The following is a 23647-nucleotide window of genomic DNA, read 5'->3' as shown; positions in this document are numbered from 1 at the left end:
ATATTGATGAAAAAATCCACGATAGAATATTAGCCACCTGAATTTAGCAGCATAGTAGAAGGTTTATGCACCGTGAACAAGGAAAACTTATAGAAGGCAAGGATGGCTCAACATGGAGAAATTCATCACTTTAGCATACCACGATAGCACACCTATCATTCCTATTCAGCATAGCAGAAGTCTTTACCAGAGCAGTTAAGGAAATAATAAATAGAAAAAAAGCAAAGTTTTTTCTGTAGTAGTTTGAAAGAAAACAACCCTCATTGGCTCACAGAGAATGGTACTATTAGAAGGTGTGGCCTTGTTGAAGTAGGTGAGGGCTTGTTGGAGGAAGTGCATTTCATTCATTTCCTGCTGCATGCCTATCCAATGTAGGATTCTCAGCTCCTTCTCCAGCCTCATGTCTGCATCCGCCATGATGATAATGGACTGAACCTTGAACCTGTAAGCCAGCTACAACGAAATGTTGGCCTTTATAAGAGTCTCTATGGTTCATGGTGTCTCTTTACAGCAATAAAACCCTGACTGAGACAATTTTATTTTTTGAAAAATAGAAGATAGTAGAAAGCAAAAACTAAAATTATCACTGTTCACATGATATGATGTTTTATGTAAAGCAAAAATACCCAAAGAAATGAATTCTGTAAAGTACTAGGATGTAAATCAATCACACAAAATCAATTGCATTTTGTAGTTGTCCAGCGGCTTAAGCAGGGATCCCCCCAAAAGGAGGGCTGGAAATGAAGGGGGGCGAGAGAAACCTGGAGCAAAGACAATGTTCTGATCAAGGCTCAAAGCTTAATAATCAGTATAGCGTTTGTAAAGGAAAAAACCGCAGAACCCAACCCCAGAGCAGGATTTAACACAGGGTAGCAACAGCATGGCAGCCAATCCGGTAAGTTTCTATTTCTTGGCAGCTCGCTGTTTCCAGTAAGTCAAAACTTGCACCTGCAGCCAAGGCCAATGTCTCTGTTCAGGCCGATAAAGCCTGTCATGGCAGACAAGGTCTGCTTGGCCTGTTCAGGCTGGGAAGGTCACAGCATTTATATACACTCACTGTAAAAATTGAAAAAAAGTGACAAAAGCAATTCAATTTATAAGAATATTTAAAATAATAAATATTAAACATTTAGGAATTAACTTAGCCAAAGAGGTGGAATACTTGCACATTAGAAAACATTAAAGAAACAAATTAAGACATAAATAAGTAGAAACACCTCCTATGTTCATAGTTTGGAAAACCACATTGCTAAGACATCAGTACTCCTTAAAACCACAGATTCCTGAAATCCCAGTTACAGAAATAAGGGAGTCCGTCCTAAAATTCATATGGTATCTCAATGGGTCATCGATAGCTATAACAATTATGAAATTGGAGAGAAAACATGGAGGTCTCATATATCCTAATTTTAAAACTTAGTGCAATTCTATAGTATTCAAAGCAGTATAGTACTGGCATAATGACAGATCTTAAGATATTTGAAAGACAATATAAAGCCCAGAGATAAAACTCCAAATACACAGTCAAATGACTTTTGAGAAGAGTGCCACAATTATTCTGTGTAGCGAAAGAACAATCTCCTAGTAGGCAATGCTGAGTCTGGGAGAATGGCTTAGACGGTAAGATGCTTGCTTGCCTTACAAGTGGGAGGACCTGAGTTTAATCACAGAAAACAGCTGGGCACAGTGGCATGTGCTTGTAATTCTAGCACGCTGGGAAGGTGGAGGCAAGCAGACCTCTAGGAGATCAGTCTATCCAACTAGGCAAGTTCTAGTCCAGGAAGATCCTATCTCAAAAAGGAAAGGAAGATGGCACCAGATGAATGGCACTGAAGATTGTCTTCTGTCCTCCACAAGCATATGTGTATACACACACACACACACACACGTGGGGGGATTGTCTTAGTTCGGGTTTTATTGCTGTGAAGAGATACCATGATGAAAGCAACTCTTATAAAGGATAACATTTAACTGGGGCTGGCTTACACAGTCCAGTATCATCATGGGAAGCATGGCAGTGTCAAGGCAGGCATGGTGCTGGAGAAGCTGAAAGTTCTTTTTGTCTTCACCCAAAGGAAGCCAGGAGCAGATTGTTTCCTGGCAGCTAGGAGGACAGTCTCAAAGCCCACCCCCACAGTGACATACTTTCTCTAACAAGGCCACACACACTCCAAGGCCATACCTCCAAGTAGTGCCAATCCCTGGGGCAAACGTATTCAAACCACCACCAAAAGCAAATAAGATGCTGGACCAAATGAAAGTCTTCATGCATAAGAAGAAAGCTGGACCTCTGTACAACCTGGTAGATAAAAACTAACAAAAATTAGAGACCCAAATATGATATCTAAAACTATAAAACCAGTAGAAAGTACAGGCACTGGGTTTCACATCATTGGGGTGGCAGTGATTTCTTGGCTATGGTATCAGTGGCAGAGTTAACAACAGAAGAGTGGACTTCATTAAAAAAAAATCTTAAAAATTTAGGCTTCAAAAGACATTATCAGCCGGGCGGTGGTGGCGCATGCCTTTAATCCCAGCACTTGGGAGGCAGAGGCAGGCAGATTTCTGAGTTCGAGAGTTCGAGGCCAACCTGGTCTACAGAGTGAGTTACAGGACAGCCAGGGCTATACAGAGAAACCCTGTCTCAGAAAAACAAAAAACAAAAACAACAACAACAACAAAAAAGACATTATCAACAGGAAGAAGAAGGAACAACATAGACCAAAAAAGAATATTTGAAAGCCATATTGTTTGATAGAGGACTGAGATCCATAATATATAACATGATATATAACATGTATACTACCACATGAGGAAGAGACCATGCTATATGAAATAAGTAATTAGAAAAGAAAAAATACTAGATGCTCCATTTATATGAAGTGTTACGAGTCAAAAATCACAAGTGCATTAGTAACTGGCAGGAGCTGGAGGGACAGAGAAGTGAGGAGTTATTATTTAATGTTTATAGTTTTGATTTTTACATGAAGAAAAACATTTAAGATGAGCGGTGGTTTTAGTTACACATTACAAATGTATTTAATGTGACGGAATGTACTCTCAAATAGTTAAATAGTAATTTTTGTTAATTTTTTTTTAATACAATAAAAATGGGGAAATGTAATTCAGAACAGGCACACATCTGCTCGATGCCTTCTCTCCCCAACTCCTTCCTAAACACAACATCTCATGCCACACGCCAATAGTTCCCGTCTCTGTGCAAACCCAGTACCCCTGTATCCTTAGTGGCTTACAGACCAGTCTATCTTTTTATCTTGGACTGTCTCTCGTCTCCCAGTCCTTGGTCTCTCTATTGCAGCCTCACTGACTGCCAGCAGCTCGTCAAGCATGTTAGATACCTTCCCACTGCACTGTTCCACATTAGCTGTTCCTCAGCCAGGAGTGTTCATCCAAAGATAGCCACAGGTCTCTCCCCATCAGCTTTCCAAAAGCTCATGAAAATCTCATCTCCAGTGAAGGCTATTCTAATAGTCCCCTGTAATCCTGTCCATCCCACTCGTCTAGAATTCCCAGCATGCTTTGCTCTACCATATTTTAGCCGTTCTTACTACCTTTGGTATTACTAAATAATGTACTCAGCATATATATTTATGGTTCATCCCTTTCATGGGAATATAAACTCCTCCAGGGCAGGGACTTTTGTTTGATATTCCAAGCATCTGGAATAAGGCCTGGCATTTAGTAGCCATGTAATCAATATTTGTTGAATGAAAGGACAAAAGTTTTATTTAGGGTTGAATTGGAAACTTTTGACTCACTAGCTAAAGAAAGTTACATTCAGGAGAATCTGTGGAGCCAAATATTGTACCAAGCACCCTGCTATACTCAGGTACCACTTCAATTACATTTTGCACACACATACACACACACACACACACACACACACACACACCACGGGTGGAAGTGGGGACAGAAATAGGAAAGAGATCCAAATGAATATTAAGGACATTGTCAGGAGGGGCCTATAGTAGGGGAGAGGGTGTTTTTGAGCTGTGGATTATGTGCATGCATGTAGCTCCTGCATTGCCCCTGACATGTGTTACCAGATGGTCTAGTAATTAGTCTGAAAAACATCAGAGTCAGGAACCCCTCCCTCCATTTATCTAACTGACTTGTCTTGAATGAATGAATGGGGCTCCGGTTATATGCAAGGCTAAGAGAAGGGCAAGAGGAAGCATTTACACTCCCTCTCTTGTTGACTTTTCCTGGCAGCGAAGATGATGAGATGGAAAATGGCAGACCAGTGGCTTCTGGAAAAATGTATCGCTGGGGTCAGAGGGATGTGGCGGTTCTGCTCATATCTCAAGGGCAGTGCAGGTGGGTTTCTGAAATTGTTCCCCAAATCTGAAAGCTCTTAATATTTTCAGGGTATCTGAATCCCAGATGGCAGTTGTGTGTGTCTATGGAAAATCTAGGCTATATTCAATGGTGCAGTTTGGGTGAAAGCCTTGGGAAACTAGGATCCATGAGATTAGTTACAGTAAAAGCAATCCAAGTCCCTTTCATTCATTCATGTGACAGCATTTGCTAAGCACTAAGCATCTCTAAGTGTTTGCCACTGTGCTAGTCAGATAGAATGCAAAGATGCACCGTAAGTTTCTGACTCTTAAAGCTTCCTCTGTGGTAGGAGGCAGACATGAAGCCTGCGACGAGGGTGGGAAGTACTACTTCCTGATGTACTGGTTCCAGTAGTATCAGGGTCCTAAGAGGCTAGCAGCTGGCCCAGGATGACCCTCCAGACCAGCACATTAGCTTTCATTCAGTGAGGCCCTAGTTTTAAGGGTGAAGTCTAGGGTCTCTTGGGGAGCAATAAAGGAGAATTAGACAGGCTATACCTTTCACTTTACTATTTGGGTTGCCAGAGTTATTAAACAGGGAACATGGTCTTTGGCACCTCTGGGCTGGAGCCAATCTGCAGACAGATCAGGACTCATGATCTAGGAAATATTCTTTTCCCCAAGGTCTTTCTCCCCACTCGATTCTTCCTTTGACAACACACAATATCCCATGGTTTGTACTGTCATAATCTCCCCTAAAGGGACTTAGGTTTTTTGTTTGTTTGTTTGGTGGTTTTTTTTTTTTAAGCAAAAGCAAAGAAAGACACAAAGGACCCTTTCCCATTAAGTCCCCTCTCCCTATGCTTCCCATTCTCACACACTGGGGACTTTCTGGAGACGCAGTCTTAACTGGAAGTTGGCTAGCGATGGTGTTTGGTGCAGCAGAGCATGCCTTGGGAGAAGCAGCTGCACCAAGATGTCATCTACCAAAGGGGCGAAATGAGCGTGCAGCTCTCGATCGCTCCTGTCTGACCTGTAGGTGAAGAGTTGCTGGATTTCTGGATCCTCGCTGAGAAGATTCTGAGCATAGATGAGACAGATGAGTACTTGAAGGACTACTACCTCTCCCTCCTGCTTGTGCTCAAGGCCACCCACCTGCAGGAAGGCTCCAGAGTGGTGACTCTCTGCAACGTGGACATCAGTAAGAACTGTGGAGCACATGTGAAAGGAAATTCTTGTGGGGTGTAACTAACAACTCCGTCTGGTAGCTGCTAACCCCCATCTTTTGCTTTTCATGCTGTTACCACCTCCATCAGCACACTGTCAGGGATGCAAGTGGAAATCATAACCTATAAAACAGAGAAAAATTGAAGGACACCAGCCATGTTTAGGATGGTGCTTATGTTTTTCCGAGATATGGCTGACCAGCGCAGGTTGGCTGGAAGGAGAGAATAAGAAATGGGGCAAGACAGCACAACTTTGTTATGCTCTTTTGTAAATGAGATTCTCTAGAGCCAACAGCCGATGGGCCCAAGCCCGTACTTGCAACCTTTGCAAGCAAAAATTTTTTTGATTTTGAAAGAGTTAAACAGAAAATTTTTGTGTGTGGTTTACAAGGCTTAAAATAGTTACTGTTTGGTCTACTATCCAATTCTTTCTCTACACTGTCGAGTTTGTTCTTCTTAGTGTAATTAAAAAGTGAAGAGGCACGTGAAACCCAATACTACTGTGTTCCAGAAGATACACTGTTTGAGCTATTCTTCTCATCCTAACAATAATTAGGAATTGATAACATTATGTGGATGGGGGTGCGTGTGCCTATAATCTCAGCACTTGGGTGGTAGAGTCATGAGGTTCAGGAATTTAAGGGTATCTTGGCTACATAGTAAGAGTAGCCCAGATTGTACGAGACTTTTTAAAAAATTGATGAGATTAAATCCAGGGCTAGCAATGGTTGAGTATTATTTGAAGGATTTGACTCCTTGGAATTATCCATTACAAATGCTTCGGTTGGTTATTTTTTAGAATCATGAGTCCCATTCACTTTTGTATAATCTCATTTTTATCAATTTTTTATCTTTTGCTTTTGATTACAATACATTCTAAAATGTGTTCAAGAAATCCCACAAAATGTGTTGTCTCTACAGGGAAGAAAACAGTAATGAGAGAAAAGCAGCTACTGTATACTAAATAGACATCAAAGGCCTGTGTTCTATCTGTTCCTATCCCCAGAATTTCACCCAGAACTAGCAACGTGCTATACACAAAGACATTCAGAAAATCTCCCAACCCCCTCTTGCCATCATGGCCTTCACTACTATGGTCTCATCCTTTATCTCTCTGTATTCCTTCAGAGTCCCTCCTGAACCTCTCCATCTGGCATCCCAACCAGTCTACTACCAGAAGGGAGATCCTAAGCCACATGCAGAAAGTGGCTCTGTTCAAAATCCAGAGCTACTGGCTCCCCAACTTTTACACCCATGCCAAGATGACGATGGCCAATGAGGAAGCATGCCATGGTCTGATGCAGGAATATGAGACTCGCCTGTACAGTGTTTGCTGTGCGCATGCAGGAGGGCTTCCTCTAAATATGAGCATCAAGAAATCCCGCCGCTCCCAAAAGAAGTACTCAAGCAAGAAGGCCAAGAAAAAGATGTGGCATTTGAATGATCCTGTCTTATGGTCTCTGGAAACAGACTTCAAGCCAGAAGTTCCCATTAAGGCCCAAGAAGAACTAAGTCTTCCAGAAAGGGTAGTTTTACAAAAGCCTTCTCCGGAAGAAGATTCTTCAAAGGAGACAATAACCCATTTCCTGTGCAAGGATTTGCAGAATGCCAAGAAACCCATTGTGAAGAAGAAATCCAAAATCCAACTCCACATGGAGGGCCTCCTTGAAACAACGTTCTCTAACCACTTGAGATCTTCCACTCCCATTATTAACCATGCTGCTCCATTGGTAGTCAAGAAGTCTCTCAAACGAGGCCTCTCCTTTGGTTACACTCACTGGGCCCTGTGTGCTGATGCCTGTGCAGGGAGTCCCTTCCGGTATCACCTGAAGAAGATGAATTTGAAGGTGGAGGTCCAACTCCTGGACCTTTGGCAGGACCTGCAGCATTTCATCAGTGTTCTGATGAATAATAGACAGAATGGGAACGCACTCTTTCGTCACGTGCTTGGTAACAGAATCTGTGAGCTCTACCTGAATGAGCAGATTGGGCCACCCTTACCACTCAAACCTCAGACCCTTCAGGGCCTGAAGAAGCTTCTGCCATCTGGGGATGTGAACCCCTGGATCCCCAAAGCCCAGAGGGAGATCTGCAAGGTAGGTCATGTCTCAAAGACATGAGTTAGCATCTGGCAAATTAGGTCAAGACCAATCAAAAATGGCATCTTAACATCTGTACTCATTTTGTTAAAGGTAGAGTTATCCACACAAACCTTCATACACTGAGGACCTGGTTAACCTTCTTAGGTAAAAATTCTTTGTGATTTCTTGAAACCATCAAACTCCAGGGTAGAATGAGTAGATGTGTGATCAATATCCACCTTCCATTTCATATCACTCCTTCCTCATGTACAGCCTCCCCAAACCATGAAACTCAGGGTATCTTACTGAAAGAAGTCTTAAGAATTCTGCACTAGATACTGGGAAGCAGAGTCCTCTCATTCTAAGTTCATTTCTTGTCTTAGTTAGGGTTTTACTGTTGTGAATAGACACCATGACCAAGGCAACTACTATAAGGACAACATTTAATTGGGGCTGGCTTACAGGTTCAGAGGTTCAGTCCATTATCATCAAGGCAGGAACATGGCAGTATCCAAGCAGGCATAATTCAGGAGAAGCTGAGAGTTCTACATCTTCATCTGAAGGCTGCTAGTGGAAGACTGGCTTCCAGGCAGCTAGGATGAGGGTGTTAAAACCCACACCCACAGTGACACACCTACTCCAACAAGCCATGCCTCCAAATAGTGCAATTCCCCCGGCTAAGCAGACTCAAACCACGACATTTCTGTTGCTGTAATAAAATACCTAGACTGATGGCAGCATAGGAGGGCAATGTTTATTTGGCTTACAGTTTTAGGTTGCAGTTCATTATTTCAGCAGAGTCAAAGCAGGGACTTAAAGCCTCACATCCACAGTCGAGAGCTAGAGAGAACAAATGTACCATGCTGCCTGCTTGCTTTTAGGATCTTCATTCACTTAAGTTAGCCCAGAGAATCCCACTCCCAGAACTTATTCTTTGACCAGACCCAGAGCTCACAGACAGAACTACTCTCGATAGCCAGCTGCTCCACTGTGCCCCATCTCCACATTCCAAGGCTGAAATTATGGGTCACCTGCCACACATTCCTGTCATTTGTGTGAGCCTTTCAGGTCCAGATGCTGGTCCTCTTGATTGCAGCAGCAAGCTCTGTAACCACTGAACCATTTCCCTATCCTCCTTGATTTAGATAGGGTCTCAATTGCTGTGAAGAAACACCATGACCAAGGCAACTCCTATAAAGGATAACATTTAATCCGGGTTGGCTTACAGGTTCAGAGATGCAATTCATTATCATCATGACAGGAAGTATGGCAGCATCCAGGCAGGCATGGTGCTGGAGGACCTGAGAGTTCTACATCTTGATCTGACTGCAGACAGGAGAAAACTAGCTCTTAGGCAGCTAGGAGGAAGGGCTTTCAAAGCCCACCCCTACAGTGACACACATCCTCTAACAAGGCCACACCTCCTAATAGTGCCACTCCCTGGGCCAAGGGAATTCAAACTACCACACTCCTTTAAGGAGTTCACCAGACTGAGCCAGTCATTGAACCCCCTCATAGAGAGTGCTAACCCATTGCCTCTGCTTCATCTCTTGCCATACCTCCATCTCCCTGGGTCTTCTTCAGAAGAGAAATATTTCAGATATTACCCATCATCCTCCAACAACCCCTTTCTCCTCTCCATCCCTTTGCCTAAGCACCTCCTACTGCCTGGAGTGCCCTCTCCTCGGCTTTCCTCTGGCAAATGCCTACTCATCTTGGAAGGTGCAAAGGGGGTGGGGGAAGGGATGAGAGGACAGAGAGAGCAAGAAAGCAAGAGACAGCTACATTTTCTTGTCTTTAGAAACTCCTCTTGGGTTTTCCTAACTCAATCAGATACAAGAGTTTTCTCCTCTCTCTTCTCAGAGAACTTTGTCTTCAAGTTTATTGCACATACCCCACATGTAGCAACTGCCGCTCACCCTCCTGGGAGCTGAGCTCCTTGGACAAGTCTGGGACCAACAATTTATACAATGCCTGGCACATGGGAGGCATATAGAAAATATCTGTCAAATAAAGAAAGAATGTGGGTAAATAAATTCAGCTTAGGTTTGGCTTGCCCTAATGTGTGAAACAGCACTTAAAACTGGAAGAGACCTCCAATTCGAGGTTGGAGTTGCTTGGTTGTTAAAGCCATTTTGAGAATTGAAGACACAGCTTTGGGAAGACACAGGGGCTCTGAGTTACTGTGCCCTTTCAACACATATGTATTACCATTTTCTGATGCCTATGGAGAGGCTATTAAAGCTGCTATATTTTACAAAAATGAAGGACTACCCACTGTATGTTGTGGTTGATGTTTGCCACCTCACTAGATCTCCCACTGTAAGAAGCTTCTGCAGTCTGCACTACTGTATTGGCGTGACCACAAGCTGAAAGGAAGCAGCCAGCTGAGGGCCTCCTGTCTCATAATGTTCCCTCTGTGCTTGGATTTCAGGTGCTCACTCCCTGGTATGATGAATTCCTGATGGAAGAGGACTACTGGTTTCTCGTTTTCACAGTAGGAGGGACTTTGGGTTGTGGAAGATTCAGGAGGGAAGGGGAGATACTTCTGCTTTAGAGGCTTAGAGTAAATGAAATTAAGACTTCTTCCTGGAGACAGCTGAAGCTGGACATGATTCCTGGTGCTCTCAAAAATATAAACCTCAAGGGTTGGAGGATTGGCTCGGAGGGTTAGAGTGTTTACTGTACTTCCAGAGGGCTCAAGTTCCCCAAACTCACTTTGGATGGCCCATAACTGTGTGTAACTCCAGCTTCAAAGTTTCCGATGCCTTCCGATGCACCCGCACATGCACACACACATATATACATACACAGAGGTGGGAAGGAGAGAAATACAGAGAAATACAATTACTGAATATATATATATGACGCTCTTAAGGAAAAAGACTCAACACATATCTAACTCTAAGAAAGTTATATTCATGTAGAATTATGAGGAAAAAATGAGTTTGATTGAGGGCAGGGGCATAGTATATAAAGGAGCGACAGCTCTAAAGGCTATCAGGCAAGGTCTGTGTGACCAGGATACATGGAAGATTGAGTTTCCACAAATCTCTTGCTTCCGGCTGATTCCTGCAACCGTTATTGTCTCTCCTTCTACTCCCAACTCCTCCCAGACTCAAACACGGTTCATCAAAGCCCGGTGGCATAAAAGAGAAGCCATAAGTAAAGAAGAACACATCCTTCTTTATAAAAGGCTTCAGGAATCTCTGGTGCTGAGCCAGGCCTTGGCTAACATGCAAGAAATAGATTCTATGCAGTGGCAGAAAGTGGCTACGGAGAACCTGCGGCAGGGAGGGTCTCTCCAGGTAGAACTGACGACTCCAGTGTTCCTACAAGGTAAGGGCAGTCAGTCACTATTTTTTTTTCTTTAGATCATGACATTTAGGGAAGTAGAAGATACAAAACTTATTTTTATCAGCGATTATATATTATGAATCAGTACTGTACACTGCAAAGATGACCTCACTTGCTCTTCAAAATAAAACATCAAATAAGCCCCAAATAACCAATAACCAAGGCTCAGATGATGTCACCCTCCAAGGTAACCCTGGAAATGACCATCAGGATCTGAATCCAGGCAAACTGATCACTACTGGTCCTGGAAGTCGGGGCACTGAGATTGGAAAACATCAACCTACCAAAGCATCACCATGGTTAGCACTGGACACTCCATGCCATGCATCTGATGTTCCCCAGAGTCAGGTCCAAGGAACAGTCTCTAACTTTGCCTCAGGTTTCCTTCCAGACTCCCATGTGGCCAAACTGCATGATCTGGAGAGTTCCACAGGAACTCTACACAAGCAGATATACTTCTAAACCCAAGAACTCTACACCCGTGGGGCGAGATGCTGCTCTCTGCTTCTGCTGCACCAGAATGCACCACTTCCCTTGCTGTTGTAGCCTTATTGCTGCACCACACTGTGACTGTGATGCTACTCCCCGGTTCACCGCGTGTTACTAGAATTAATATATGGCTGCTTCTAGAAAAAGAAAAGAAACCCCACTTCCAGAGATGAAGGATTTGCAATTATCAGTGGTACCTTTGAGGCATGAGTCACTCCACAGCAGGCAGTAAGGGGAAGGGGTCACATCAAACACTGTAAGCTTTGCACAGTCTCTACAGTAGAAATGGACGCTATGGTAAGGGGGAAGAAGGGAATATGAGGCTTAACACAGTGAAGCCAGAAGCTCTGAGGCTGGGAGACAAAGGCGCTTGCAGTGGGTTGTGAGATGGCCAATGACCTGATAAGGGGTGAATTGCTAGCGATTGGAGACGGGCTGACTAGCTTCCAAGAGACCTTTTCTCATTGGGAGACCGATGCCAGGCACTGTTGCTTATTACACAGCCATGATTTTAGCACACTGTTTCTAATGGCTCTGACTGCAATAGACTAAGCTGTAAGGGTAGATTCTAAGGAACCTGCTCCCATCTCAAGAAGAGACCCCAAGAGCATTCTATACACAAAGAGATTACCATTGGATTCACCAGCCAGTAACTAATGCCAGGGTCAACGGGCTCTCATGAAGCCAGAGATCTCAGCATAACTGATAGCAAGACACCTGCAAGGTCAGAGGTAGTAATTGCTCTTGCTTCAAGTTTTTGATAAACATAGCAAATAGTTTATTAAGATCTTCCTTGTTTAGGGCTTTGAGTTTTTTGTGAGTGCATTTCAGAACTAGCTGATCATATACCAGGATGGTATAGGACTTTTGAGAGGGATGGGTCTTGGCCAAGTGACCAACAGCTAGCAGATAACCAAGGTCAATACCTAAAAAAGCCAGTCAGTGATGGATAAGAAAGGCTTTAACCATCCATCCCTGACTGAATAAGAGGCCGGGGGCCTAGGTGTAACCAGATCCCTGGTTGGGGCAGGAGCATGTGTATGCTTAGAGCATGTGGGCCTTCCACTGGCTCAAGCCGTGATAGCCCAGAGAACTAAACAATCTCAATAGGAACTACCTCAGCCTTTGTTTGGTTTCTATTATTGTCCAACAAAAGCTTTGGACAGAAAAAAAAAAAACCTGACAGTTTCTCTCATGCTTGAAGACCCCTCTCCTGTGTGTCTGCAACTGCCCAGCCTCTGAGCACTGCCTCTTAGGGAGGCGGATCTCAGGAAGTTTGCGCTTACCCCACGCTGCCACTGGGGCAGGGTGCTGGGCTGTAGGGAAGCATGTAGACATGGCTCAGGGGTTGAGAAAGGGCAGTTTGAGATGTGGGAACACCAGTGTTGGTTCAGGGGTCCTGGGCCTGCAATGAGGCCAAGGCCATGGGGTTCTCTGACTCTTGGACATCAAGGCACTACTGGAAGTCACAGGAGAGCAGAGAACAGAATCCGGGTCCCACAGGCTGATGATAGTGTCTAGCCTGTGGCAGGGGGTGCCTGGTGGTGCGGTAGAAGAGGGGAGCTTCTGCTTGTCCTATCGGTGATTGTCCTTAGCTTTGCAGAGATAGGCTGGGAGCACAGAGAGGCCTGCTACAAGAGATTTAGCTGCAGCTCTGTAGGCAAATGCCTTCTGCACATTCCCCATTAAGGTGGTAGATGAAAGAGACAGTCCATGGTACTAAACTGTTCATGGCAGACAGTGGATGCATACCTAACCATACCCACTTCTCAGGCTGGACCTGAGATTAAATACCTTTTGCAGGGATGGTTGTCTGGGAAGTGAAGCTTATTGGCTAAGCCCTCAGGGCTTCTAGGTACCTCATTAGCATGGAGAACTCTGTTCTGCACCTACGTGACCACAGGTCAAGTTTCCTTATGTGAAGTGTGGCAAGTGTTCCAGGCCTGGAATCTGGCAGGGAGCAAGGACTCGCCTAAGTCTCAGGTTTGTGCCCACTGAGTCTCCAGGTCTTAACCTGCTCTACCCACCAAGCTTCCTGGCATGGTTTTACCGTCCAACACTCCCCCATTCTTGAGGACCTTTTCTCACTCTTAGAAGTTCTGCTCACTCTTTTTCAATGCTTAATTTTCTTTTAATAATCCTTAATAATATCTTATTCTAACCAAGTGTTAGTGGTACACACCTTCAATCCCAGAACTCAAGAGGCAGGGCAGGCAGATCTCTGTGAGTTCGAGGCCAGCCTGGTCTATAGAGCAAGTTCCAGGACAGCCAGGGATACACAGAGAAACTCTGTCTCAAAAAGCCTTAGTCTCCTCCTCCTCCTCCTCCTCCTCCTCCTCCTCCTCCTCCTCCTCCTCCTCCTCCTCTTCCTCTTCCTCCTCCTCCTCCTCCTCTTCTTCCTCTTCTTCTATTTCTTCTTCTACTCAAAGTCTATGTCTTTAGCATTCATTGGCATGAAACAATGAGCCATTAAATCAGGTTGATCTTGGATGAGTGTTCAGTACCAAGCATCTTAGGTCCTTGGATCATCCAAAACTGGACCATGTCCTGTCATCCTACATCACCCTGGTCTACGAGCTGCTAGTTCTGAAACTACAAAAAGTCAAAGCCCAAAATAAAGAAGATCCTAATATTATTTGCCACATATGTAAAAAATTAAAGCAATAGCAGAATATTTGATATTCACTCACATTTCCTGCTTTCAAGAGACGATTGTTTCAAAAGGATCAAAAGCCATTTGGATGAGTAAGTTACTTCTTATATTGAATTAACAATAGTTCCTTCAACCCCATATCTCTATACTAGCAGAGAAGGGGAAACCTATCCCAGTCTAGAGTGGAGGGAAGCCTATGTTTCCTTGGTTCTCATTTAACTTAGAAAATTTGTGTTCTTTAAACATTTTTTTGTCTGGTTCGAATAATATTTCAAAGGCAATGTCTTCGAGGAAGTCCTGGATATTTGACCTTAGAATGGACAGCTCAACTCTGTCCCTGTTTTTCCTCCCTAGATACAAGTAAAATGTCCTTTAAGGATCTCTCCTTTAAGAATCCAAAGTTGGCCATAGAAAAAATGAGTGAAGACTACAAAATATACTGTGAAAAGGTACCTGCAACAGGCAAGTATTTACGATTAGAGGTAAAACAAGCGTGTTTTCTAAATCTAAGAATTCCTGAACTCCAGGAGCCTAAGCCAAAAGAGGAACCCTACCTTGTTTGCAAGGAGATAATACTAATGCAAATAAAATGCAATTATAAATCATTGATGATGGCAACAATTACGATAACTCATTTCTTCTTTGTTATCTAATAGACATTTTAAATTATGTGGCTTCAACTTCTGCTAAGTTTCCTGGAGTCAAAGATTGTTGTTGTTGTTGTTTCCTTTTGGAGTCAGGGATTTTTGGAAGAATGTTAGAATGGATTCTTCAAGTGAGGAAAGCATCCAGGTTTTCTCAGAAGAACTCTCCAGACACCAGGGGAAACTCAGAAGTTACAATGTCCTTTTAGAGTTGTTCCTCTAAAGGGGAAGTACCGGGGCTTTTGTACTGTCATCTTGACCCAGATGAAATGTGTTTGCCTCTGGGAAAGGAGGTGCAGATACAACTTTCAGTTGGATCATTCAGTTTCCCTTGGTTCAGGTACCAGAGGGAGCAGTGAGCTATCGGTAGTCCATACTGCTGGGACAATAAGTGCTTTGGTCCTAAAGGGAAGATGCAAGCAGCCCCCACTATGCCCACTTGCTTCCTATATAGAGTCCATCGTATCTTGCAGATCAGATTGGCATCTTGGAGAACTTATTCTAGGAAGGAAATCGCACCACTTCAATGTATACGGAGAGGAGGACTTCTTTCCTCCTCTGCTTCCCATGCTGGGATCCCCTCCCACTCAGCTGGCACCTCTGCTGGTCTTGGGGAGTCTACTAGACAGGGCAGAATGACCTAGATTCTCATCCCTGATGTATATGAGATCCACATTGTTGCGAATTCTCCAGTTATTGCTGCTTCCTTCACTTGACGATGTATGCTAACATTGGGCTGAGGAGTACCAAAGGGCAGAAAGAGCGTTGCTCCTTTACCCGATTATCCCCGTGTGTTGGGCTTGTTCTAGTTTTCTCCTTTTCCACATTTATCCTTTCCTTCTCTGATAATGAAAAACTTTATTCCTATTGTCTTAAACTCAATTATTTTTATAACCCTGTCATGAGAGTAATCTGTCTTCACCACCAGCCCTTTGTCTCACACATGCCTTTCCTCCCTCTCCTGGTCTTCAGTGCTTGGCACCAGGACCTCCATGCACAAGCAACTCCTGTTCCTTTTGCTAGAACCCCATGGCCACATTCAGGCTGATCCTTTAAGGGAAAGCATTCCTCATCCTGCTCTTTTAAATTGACCTGAATCAGCAGGAATAAGGGACTCAAACTACAAGGTACTGAGTGGGAGAACAGGGATGAGGAATAAAGCAGACGAGAAATAAAGACAAAAGCAGTATCTGGGACCCTGAGGTCTTGCATAAGCTGATGACTTATGCCAATCAAGTTTGTTTGCAGGGATAAAAACATCTGACAATATTGCAAAGAGAATACCAGATATCTCATACACAACTGCCTGCAGACTGATAATCACAGTCCATGGTGAAGAATTGGGTCCCTGGAAACCACTGCCTTGGCTCCGACAAAGCACTGCCTCTAGCCTAGGACCAGTCATTGTCTTTCGTGAGGGCCTCTGAGAAAGTCTGAGGTCTGCCTGGATCTCCACATCTAATAATTTATGTTGAGCCAACACTACATGTAGTCACTCTTCCTGCCACAAAGGCACTGGCAACCACTGTCAACCTAGCTATCACTTCATGGGGATATGTTTCTTGTCCTTGTTAGGAGCCTTGTCTATTCCCTGGATGGGTTCTCTCCTCATCTTACTTGGACTTTCTTATGCCACATATGATGACCCCTTAACATGAATGGGATGGTTTATATATGGTTGACCCAGGGAGTGGCACTATTTGGAGGTGTGGCCTTGTTGGAGTAGGGGTGTCACTGTGGTTGGGCTTTAAGACCCTATTCCTAGTTGCCTGGAAGCCAGTATTCTGCTAGCAGCCTTCAGATGAAGATGTAGAATTCTCAGCTCCTCCTGCACCATGCCTGCCTGGCTGCTGCCATGTTCCTGCCTTGATGATAATGGACTGAACCTCTGAACCTGTAAGCCAGTCCCAATTAAATGTTGTCCTCATAAGAGTTGCTTTGGTCATGGTGTCTGTTCACAACAGTAAAACCATAAGACAATGGATGTCCTCAGTTTGCTCAGAATCCAACATCCCATGGGGTCTCACATCTAGGGAGATTATCACTTCACTACCTAAGATTCTTGGTTTTGGTAGATTGTTGGTCCACATCGGCTTGCTTTCTTTCCTTCAATATGGACATTCCTTCTCAGCCCACTTGGACTCCTTAGACTCAGCCAGCCTTTTATGATGTTGTTCTCTTTCTGCTTTAGTTTTGAATTCTCCCTAAGTGACCCTTCTCCCTAAGGATCCTCTTCACCATGGCTGGGCTTCTGAGCTCAGGGCAAGGAAGCCTCCTATAGGGAAGTTATTCTTACTCTGCCCAGGAACTAGTACTCTGGATCACAGTGGTTCATTCCTCCTTTTGGTACTAGCATTTATCTACCTTGTTCTTGATTTGATTCCTAGTGATTTTATAATTTAATTGTTAAGAATATGAAGCCAGGGCTAGAGAGACGGCTGAGGGGTTAAGAGCACTTGCTGCTCTTGCAAAGGAGCTAGATTCCATTGCCAGTACCCACATGGCCCCTCACAACTGTAACTCTAGTTCCTGTGGATCTGACATCCTTTTCTGGCTCCCCTGAGCTCTGCATGCACCTGGTGCACATATATCCACTCAGGCAAAACAGAGTTTCTTTAAGAGTTTTGCTGGTATCTGTGATTATTTTAGGATATAGTATTTGTTCTGATTTTATCTAGGTAATTCCAACTGACCAGTCATACTCTCATGGCATTCCTTAGACAAAAGAAATGATAGGGTTAGCTTATTGATTTCCAAACAACCCCATTACAAGTAAACATCTTAGGGGATGAAGAAATGACTTTTGTATAGATCTGTTTAACCAGTAGACACATTGAACTGGACCTCATCCAGGACTCCATCAAAATTGTACTTCTGATAAGCACCCTTTTTAATGAGGGTCCGTGATGACATTCTGAGTATGCAGGCAACAGTGCTGACTGGATTTCACCTTTCTACTCTTGGAAAGTTTCCTTTCCAGCTGTCGTGATAAAATGACCAACACAAACCACTCATAAGGAGAAAGGGTTTGTTTGGCTTTTTAGTCCAGGCGGAACCAAAGTAGGAACTTGAGGAACGAGTCTCGCCCGCAGCCAAAGAGTAATCTTCCACTTTGTTGTACTTATTGAAGGAATATCCAGTTTCTTAAGCTTCTCTCATTTACAAAATTGCCAGTTATCTTAAAAAAATATAGTGTGGGAAATTTTTCTATTTTTCAAGTCCTGAACTTTTCTTTATGTTCACTGTGCCTTAAAACTGAAAATTGTTTCAATACGTTCTTCCCATGCTTAACATCTTTTTCTTATCTCCGTGTTTTAACTGATTTCTTCTAGTTTGTGACTTTGAATTGTGTTTTGTTTTAATCCAACATTGTTTAAGTGTTTAGCCTTAGGAAAGATTGGTGCTCATGCAGCTTGGTAGGGTTTCTTTCTCTTTTGTATCAAGTCTTCCATAGTTTGAATTTCATTTTTCAATCAATTCAGTTGCATTTATTTAGAATCAATGTACATATCTGTTGTTTTAAAATAATTTTTGCATGCCACCTATCACAGAAATATCTTCAAATCACACAAAAATACCCTGCATGTGCACATTCTATTCACTATGCATCTTAAGCCATTGACTGTATAACTAGGTCGTGTTCTGTTTTTGAACAGTGAGATGACTCTATGTCTACCCTCAATGATCTTATAGTCAGTGGTTTTCTCCTATGAAATTAAAGAGTCTTAGGTAGCCAAGGTTAGCCCCAAACTCACTTTATAACCAGCAATGATGGTGAACTTCAGATCTCCTGCTTATACTTTGGAAATGTTAGAATTACAAGAAAGGACATCATATTGTGCAAGGGATTGAACCCAGGGTTTCATGAATGCTAGGTAAGCACTCTGTCAACTAAACAACATCCTAAACCCTCAAAGAGTTTTGATGACGGTGAGATCCACAGAGTCTATTATTTTTTCAAAAACATTTAAATACATTTCTTCGAATAATTGGTCTAAAGTACATCACAGAGCAAGGCACCTGTTCTGAGTTGTGTATGAATTGCCAGAATACCATTGCAATGGAAGCCACATCCTTAGAAAGAAAATGGTTTTAGTTAAAGCAAGAAGTCAAGTCGAGCCACTTTAAGATGAGGTCAATAGTCTTAAGTTCAATGACTTCATCGTAAAACCTTCAAGTGGCAAGTAGAAGTGCTTCCAAGAAAACAGCCAAAGTGTCAACAAAGACAGGACACCATATGCTGGATGAAAGGATTAGATTGGAAGGTAGACAGCGTCTCATCCTTAGTAAAGTCCAATGACTGTGCCTTACTGTGCCTTAGTGTACTTCAGTAAGAAGTACGGTGGACTTGGTCTCAGAAGTCTCTCAGGAAGATGGGTTATAGGCATAATGGCCAGCATCTTCAAGGAAGGTGGCCTCTGGCTTGACACCCAGTGTCCCTAAAGAAGGTGAGCTCTAGGCCTGATGGCCAATGTGTGTAGTTAATACACCTTGACCTGATGTCAGTGTGCAGGTGTCCTGTGGCCTGACACAGAAGTTGTTAGTGATGCCTGATAAATGTGCCTTCTCATTATATCTTTATAAAATATTGTTACCTAACTTTGTGGTCTTTCTCAGCTTTTACAGTGGAAATTATCAGGCAACCAAAATACTCATACACTCAAAGAAAAATATCCTTTGCCAAAAAATCTGTCATAAGGAAGCCTTCCATGAGACCAAGGTAAGATGGCAGATCTGGCTACAGCAGTGTCTCTAGGCATATACTTCATTTCTGTAGAGGTTCTCAGACATTTTTCTGCAGATCATATGTATATGAACAAGACACTCTGCATGGTAAGTTGTTTATTTTATAAAGTACTGTATAACATTTATTACAAAATAACTTCTTCAAACTTAAACTATATCAGACATCTTTTAAATTTTGTATTTCTACACACACACACACACACACACACACACACACACACTCATCCATCCATCCATCCATGAATGATAGCATATTATATTGATGGGCCAGTCTTTTGTAGGTCTTGTGTAGGTTACTACTGATGTCATGGGTGCACAGGTGCAACAGCTATGTCACATTCAAATGGCAGCATTTCATAGCACTCTGTATTGTCTACCTCCTACATTCTTTCTTCCTTCTCTTGTGAGATGTTCCCTGAGCCTTGGAGAGGGTTGATGCGGGTGTCCTATTTCAGGTTGAGCACTCAGCAGTCACTTTGTCTGAACACTTTGACCAATTATGAATCTCCACATAGGCACAAATGCCACTTAGACATAAAAGGTTCTCCTAGCGTTACATCTGCTGTGATTTCCTGCTCTGAAACTGTATCCCCAGAGAGCACGGTCAATACTACAGACTACCTTTTAGTGGTTTACGGCTTGAGTATGCTTCCTCCTTTGTTGGCTATAATTTTCTTTTGGGCCAATGTATTCATTTCACTCCATTTCTGTGTAATTGTTAGCCACATGAAAAGTTCATCTCTAGATTATGAAAACAGAGCAGTGTATATAAAGACAGTCAAATATCCAGAAAATTATTTTGTATATAAAGAACATGCCCACAGGAATCCTTCTGAAACTATAGCATTCACCAGAGGTTGTGAATCTCCTGTCTGTTCTGTTTAGAATAAACTCTGAATAAATCTTCCTCCCCTTGGAAAATGGAAACCATTTCCTGAAATGCAATCAGCTATTTTTCTTTAGGCTGTAGTCTGTACTTGTCACTGTTCTCTACTCAGACTACAGAAATATTTCCAACATAGTTGAACATGAATAATAAAAACTCTTTTCTAAATCATGTAAGTCATACAGCCCATGACTTAAGATCACAGCTAAAGTCAGAGATACGACACATGCAGTTCTTCTAAGCATGCCTCTAGTTCTCACTCAGTGTAGTCATTATTGACCACAAGCTATGTCTTGACCATCTAATGATGTTGATAATAATGGTATAATACAACACACATCATAGTAATAAGACAATTCTTGTGTTTTTCTATTTGTTTTGTTTTGTTTTGTTTTGTTTTGTTTTTAAGACAGAGTCTCATTATCTAACCCTGGCTGTCCTGCATCTGCCTCTCAAGTACTGGGATTAATAGCTTGCACCATCATATCCAATGGTTCCTGCCCTTAATCTAAGACATAAACTCGGGAAAATACAAGTTGACTTTTAAGTGTTATGATTAAGTTTTGTCTGATTCCTATGGGTGTATAGTAGAAAGAAAAAAAAAAGGGAGTGTGAATTAAGAAAAGTTAAACTCTAGGAAGAGTCCTAAACTGCATGTAGGTGCTCCACCTCATAGAAAAGAGACCACGTATGGAATCCCAGATAGAACAAGAATGAACCCAGTTAGCCATTTTTCTTGGCTCACCATAAGGCCTTAAAACTATAATTAAAAATGAAAAGAATGGAGACTTGAGAGATGGATCAGTGGTTAAGAGAAGTTGTTCCTTTTGCAGAGAAAATTCAGTTCCTAGCACCTGAATGATGCTCACAAACCTCCAGGTTCAGCGCTCCAATACTTTATTCTGGCCTTTGCTCAGACAGACATACACGTTTTATACAGACAAGTAGACAAAGACCTCATACATATAAAGCACAATACATACATCTTTTAAAATACTGTGCCTCTCAAGTGGATAAGTGCATAAATTATATCCAATAGGAAAAGTATGGGATGCAATGGGAAGCCCCACAGCTTCTGTTCTGAATTACTACTTGGACTGTGTAGAAGTCCATTGTTTATATAGTCTTTAGGTCTGGTTTATTTCAATATGGGATTCTTTTTAATTTGCCTCCTTTTTATTATAAATTTTAAAAGAAACTTAAGAGAATAAAAACATTAAGAAAAAGCAGAGAGGGTACCATGTGAAGACACTGTGAGGAGCGATCCTCTCTAGAATCACCCCTAGTGAGTCAGTCAAAGAAAAAAAAAGCAAATAAAATCATCAACAGCAACAGTGTGTGGAAAGTGAAGCATGAAGGAAGGCCACACTCCAGCGTTGCTGTGATAGTCACACAAAACGAAGCCAGGCAAGTACCGGCTGCACAAGGGGCAGGCAGCAGAGAGAAGCCGGTTGTGAGGTGATTCCTATTGGGGCTTATCAAAAACATTCAAAAAACTACTCAACAAATAAAGGAAATTAAGTTTAAAGGACTGAAGGAATCTGTGATAGCAATCATTAGTCAACTAGAGAAAATCAATAATGAGACAAATGATACAAAAAAAAAACCCTCAAATTCAGATCTAGGGTAGAAAAGCATAACAACCAGATGAAAGAAAGCATGCTAGACAGAATCATCAGGCTTAACCCAGAAGAAAGCCAGGGAACTAGAAGATGGCTCAACAGACATTGTCTAGTCTGAAGGACTAGGACCCACTCAGTAGAAGGAGCCAACTCCCTATAGTTATCCTTTAAGTATAACTTATATCCGTAAGTATAACATGAAACATACAGCAGGGACAGAAAGACAACACAAACATACAAACATGCAAACATACAAACATGCAAAAATAAATAAATGTCACTTAAAGTTTGTTTAAAAACCAGGATTGAAATTAAAACTGTACAGACATTGAGATTGTTAGGAAATACAAGGGTCAAATTAAACAACTTAATGGAATAATCTTCTAGAAATGCCCAGATTTCTAAAAGCTGACTCGAAGACAACCTGAAAGTTTTGGTAAATCTATAGAAACAACACCAAAATAAAAGAAAAATAGTGATCAAAAACTGGGTCTCCTTCAAGCAGCATCAAAAAGTAGTATTTCTAGGTGTAATTGTGCACATCTCTAATCCCAGCATTTGGAGGCAGAGGCAGGCAGATATCTGGGAGTTCATAAAGTAATTTCCAGTACAGCCAGAGCTATACATTTAGACCCAGTCTCAAACAAAGAAGAGGTAGATCTTTAATACATTTTTTCATATATCATATCATAGGTAGAATCACTGGGGAATTCTGGGAGATAAAAGAAAGATAGTATCAACATTATAATTGCTCTTTGGGGAAATAGAAGAAACTCTTACTTATCCTATGAGACCAATATTAGTCTGATTCCCAAAGCAAAAGTATCATTAAAAACCACAGACTACTACTTCCCTTTGAATCTAGACACACAAATCTCTAACAAATAGGAAATTAGATCCAGTAACAACAACAACAACAACAACAAAAATATCATGTAGCATCAACAGCTGGAATTTATGTAAGGAACACAAGATTCAGTTAATATCCAAAAGTTGAAATAATATTGTGTATTAGTTGGGCTTCCCTAGGATAACCAAGTCGATAAAATGAGTGCATATTAAAAAGAGACTTTTAAGATTGCCTTATACAATATTATTGGAGTAGTCCCTCAATGGCCATCTTACACTGGAGAGGCTAGGAACCTAGTAGTGTTCAGTTCATGAGGCTGTGAGTCTCAGGAGTTGCAGTCTGGTGTTGAAGATCTGGGGGATTCCTGAAGAGTCACTCGCTAGTCCTCAGTTGTAAACCTGAAGAAGCTAATTCTAATATCGATGAAGAAGTGCAGCAGCAACTGCATACATGAACTTGTCAGTGAGACTGAATGCAAGTAAGCAAATACAAAATTTTTCTTTCATTTCCCTTTTACTTGGGCTGACACTGAAAAGTACAACTTATATTTAGGATGGGCCTTTCCATTTCAAATAATCTGATCGCCGGGCAGTGGTGGCGCACGCCTTTAATCCTAGCACTTGGGAGGCAGAGGCAGGCGTATTTCTGAGTTTGAGGCCAGTCTGGTCTACAGAGTGAGTTCCAGGACAGCCAGAGCTACACAGAGAAACTCTGTCTCGAAAAACCTAAAAAAAAAGAAAAAAAAAGAAAAAGGAAAAAAGTTCAAATAGTGACAAACCTTTTAGTCATTCTCAG

The 23647-nt window shown here is 42.2% G+C and overlaps 1 protein-coding gene across 2 annotated transcripts in view; it reads left to right on the top strand.

The window, feature by feature from the left end:
- Positions 1-23647, top strand: part of Rgsl1 (regulator of G protein signaling like 1) — a 62112-nt gene that overhangs the window by 11895 nt on the left and 26570 nt on the right. Inside the window, exons 5-11 of one of the 2 annotated variants that reach the window (XM_028775761.1) lie at positions 4234-4338; positions 5338-5499; positions 6653-7620; positions 10040-10102; positions 10722-10944; positions 14459-14566; positions 19366-19468. In XM_028775761.1, coding sequence (XP_028631594.1) covers positions 4234-4338; positions 5338-5499; positions 6653-7620; positions 10040-10102; positions 10722-10944; positions 14459-14566; positions 19366-19468 — 1732 coding nt within the window. The remainder of the gene's footprint in view (positions 1-4233; positions 4339-5337; positions 5500-6652; positions 7621-10039; positions 10103-10721; positions 10945-14458; positions 14567-19365; positions 19469-23647) is intronic. The other variant, XM_028775762.1, reaches the window with a different exon arrangement.

Source organism: Grammomys surdaster, unplaced genomic scaffold (assembly GCF_004785775.1).
Source record: "Grammomys surdaster isolate TR1022 unplaced genomic scaffold, NIH_TR_1.0 259, whole genome shotgun sequence".
NCBI classification, from domain to species: Eukaryota; Metazoa; Chordata; class Mammalia; order Rodentia; family Muridae; genus Grammomys; species Grammomys surdaster.
Note: the sequence above shows the minus strand (reverse complement) of the source record. Positions and strands in the feature narration are given on the sequence as shown.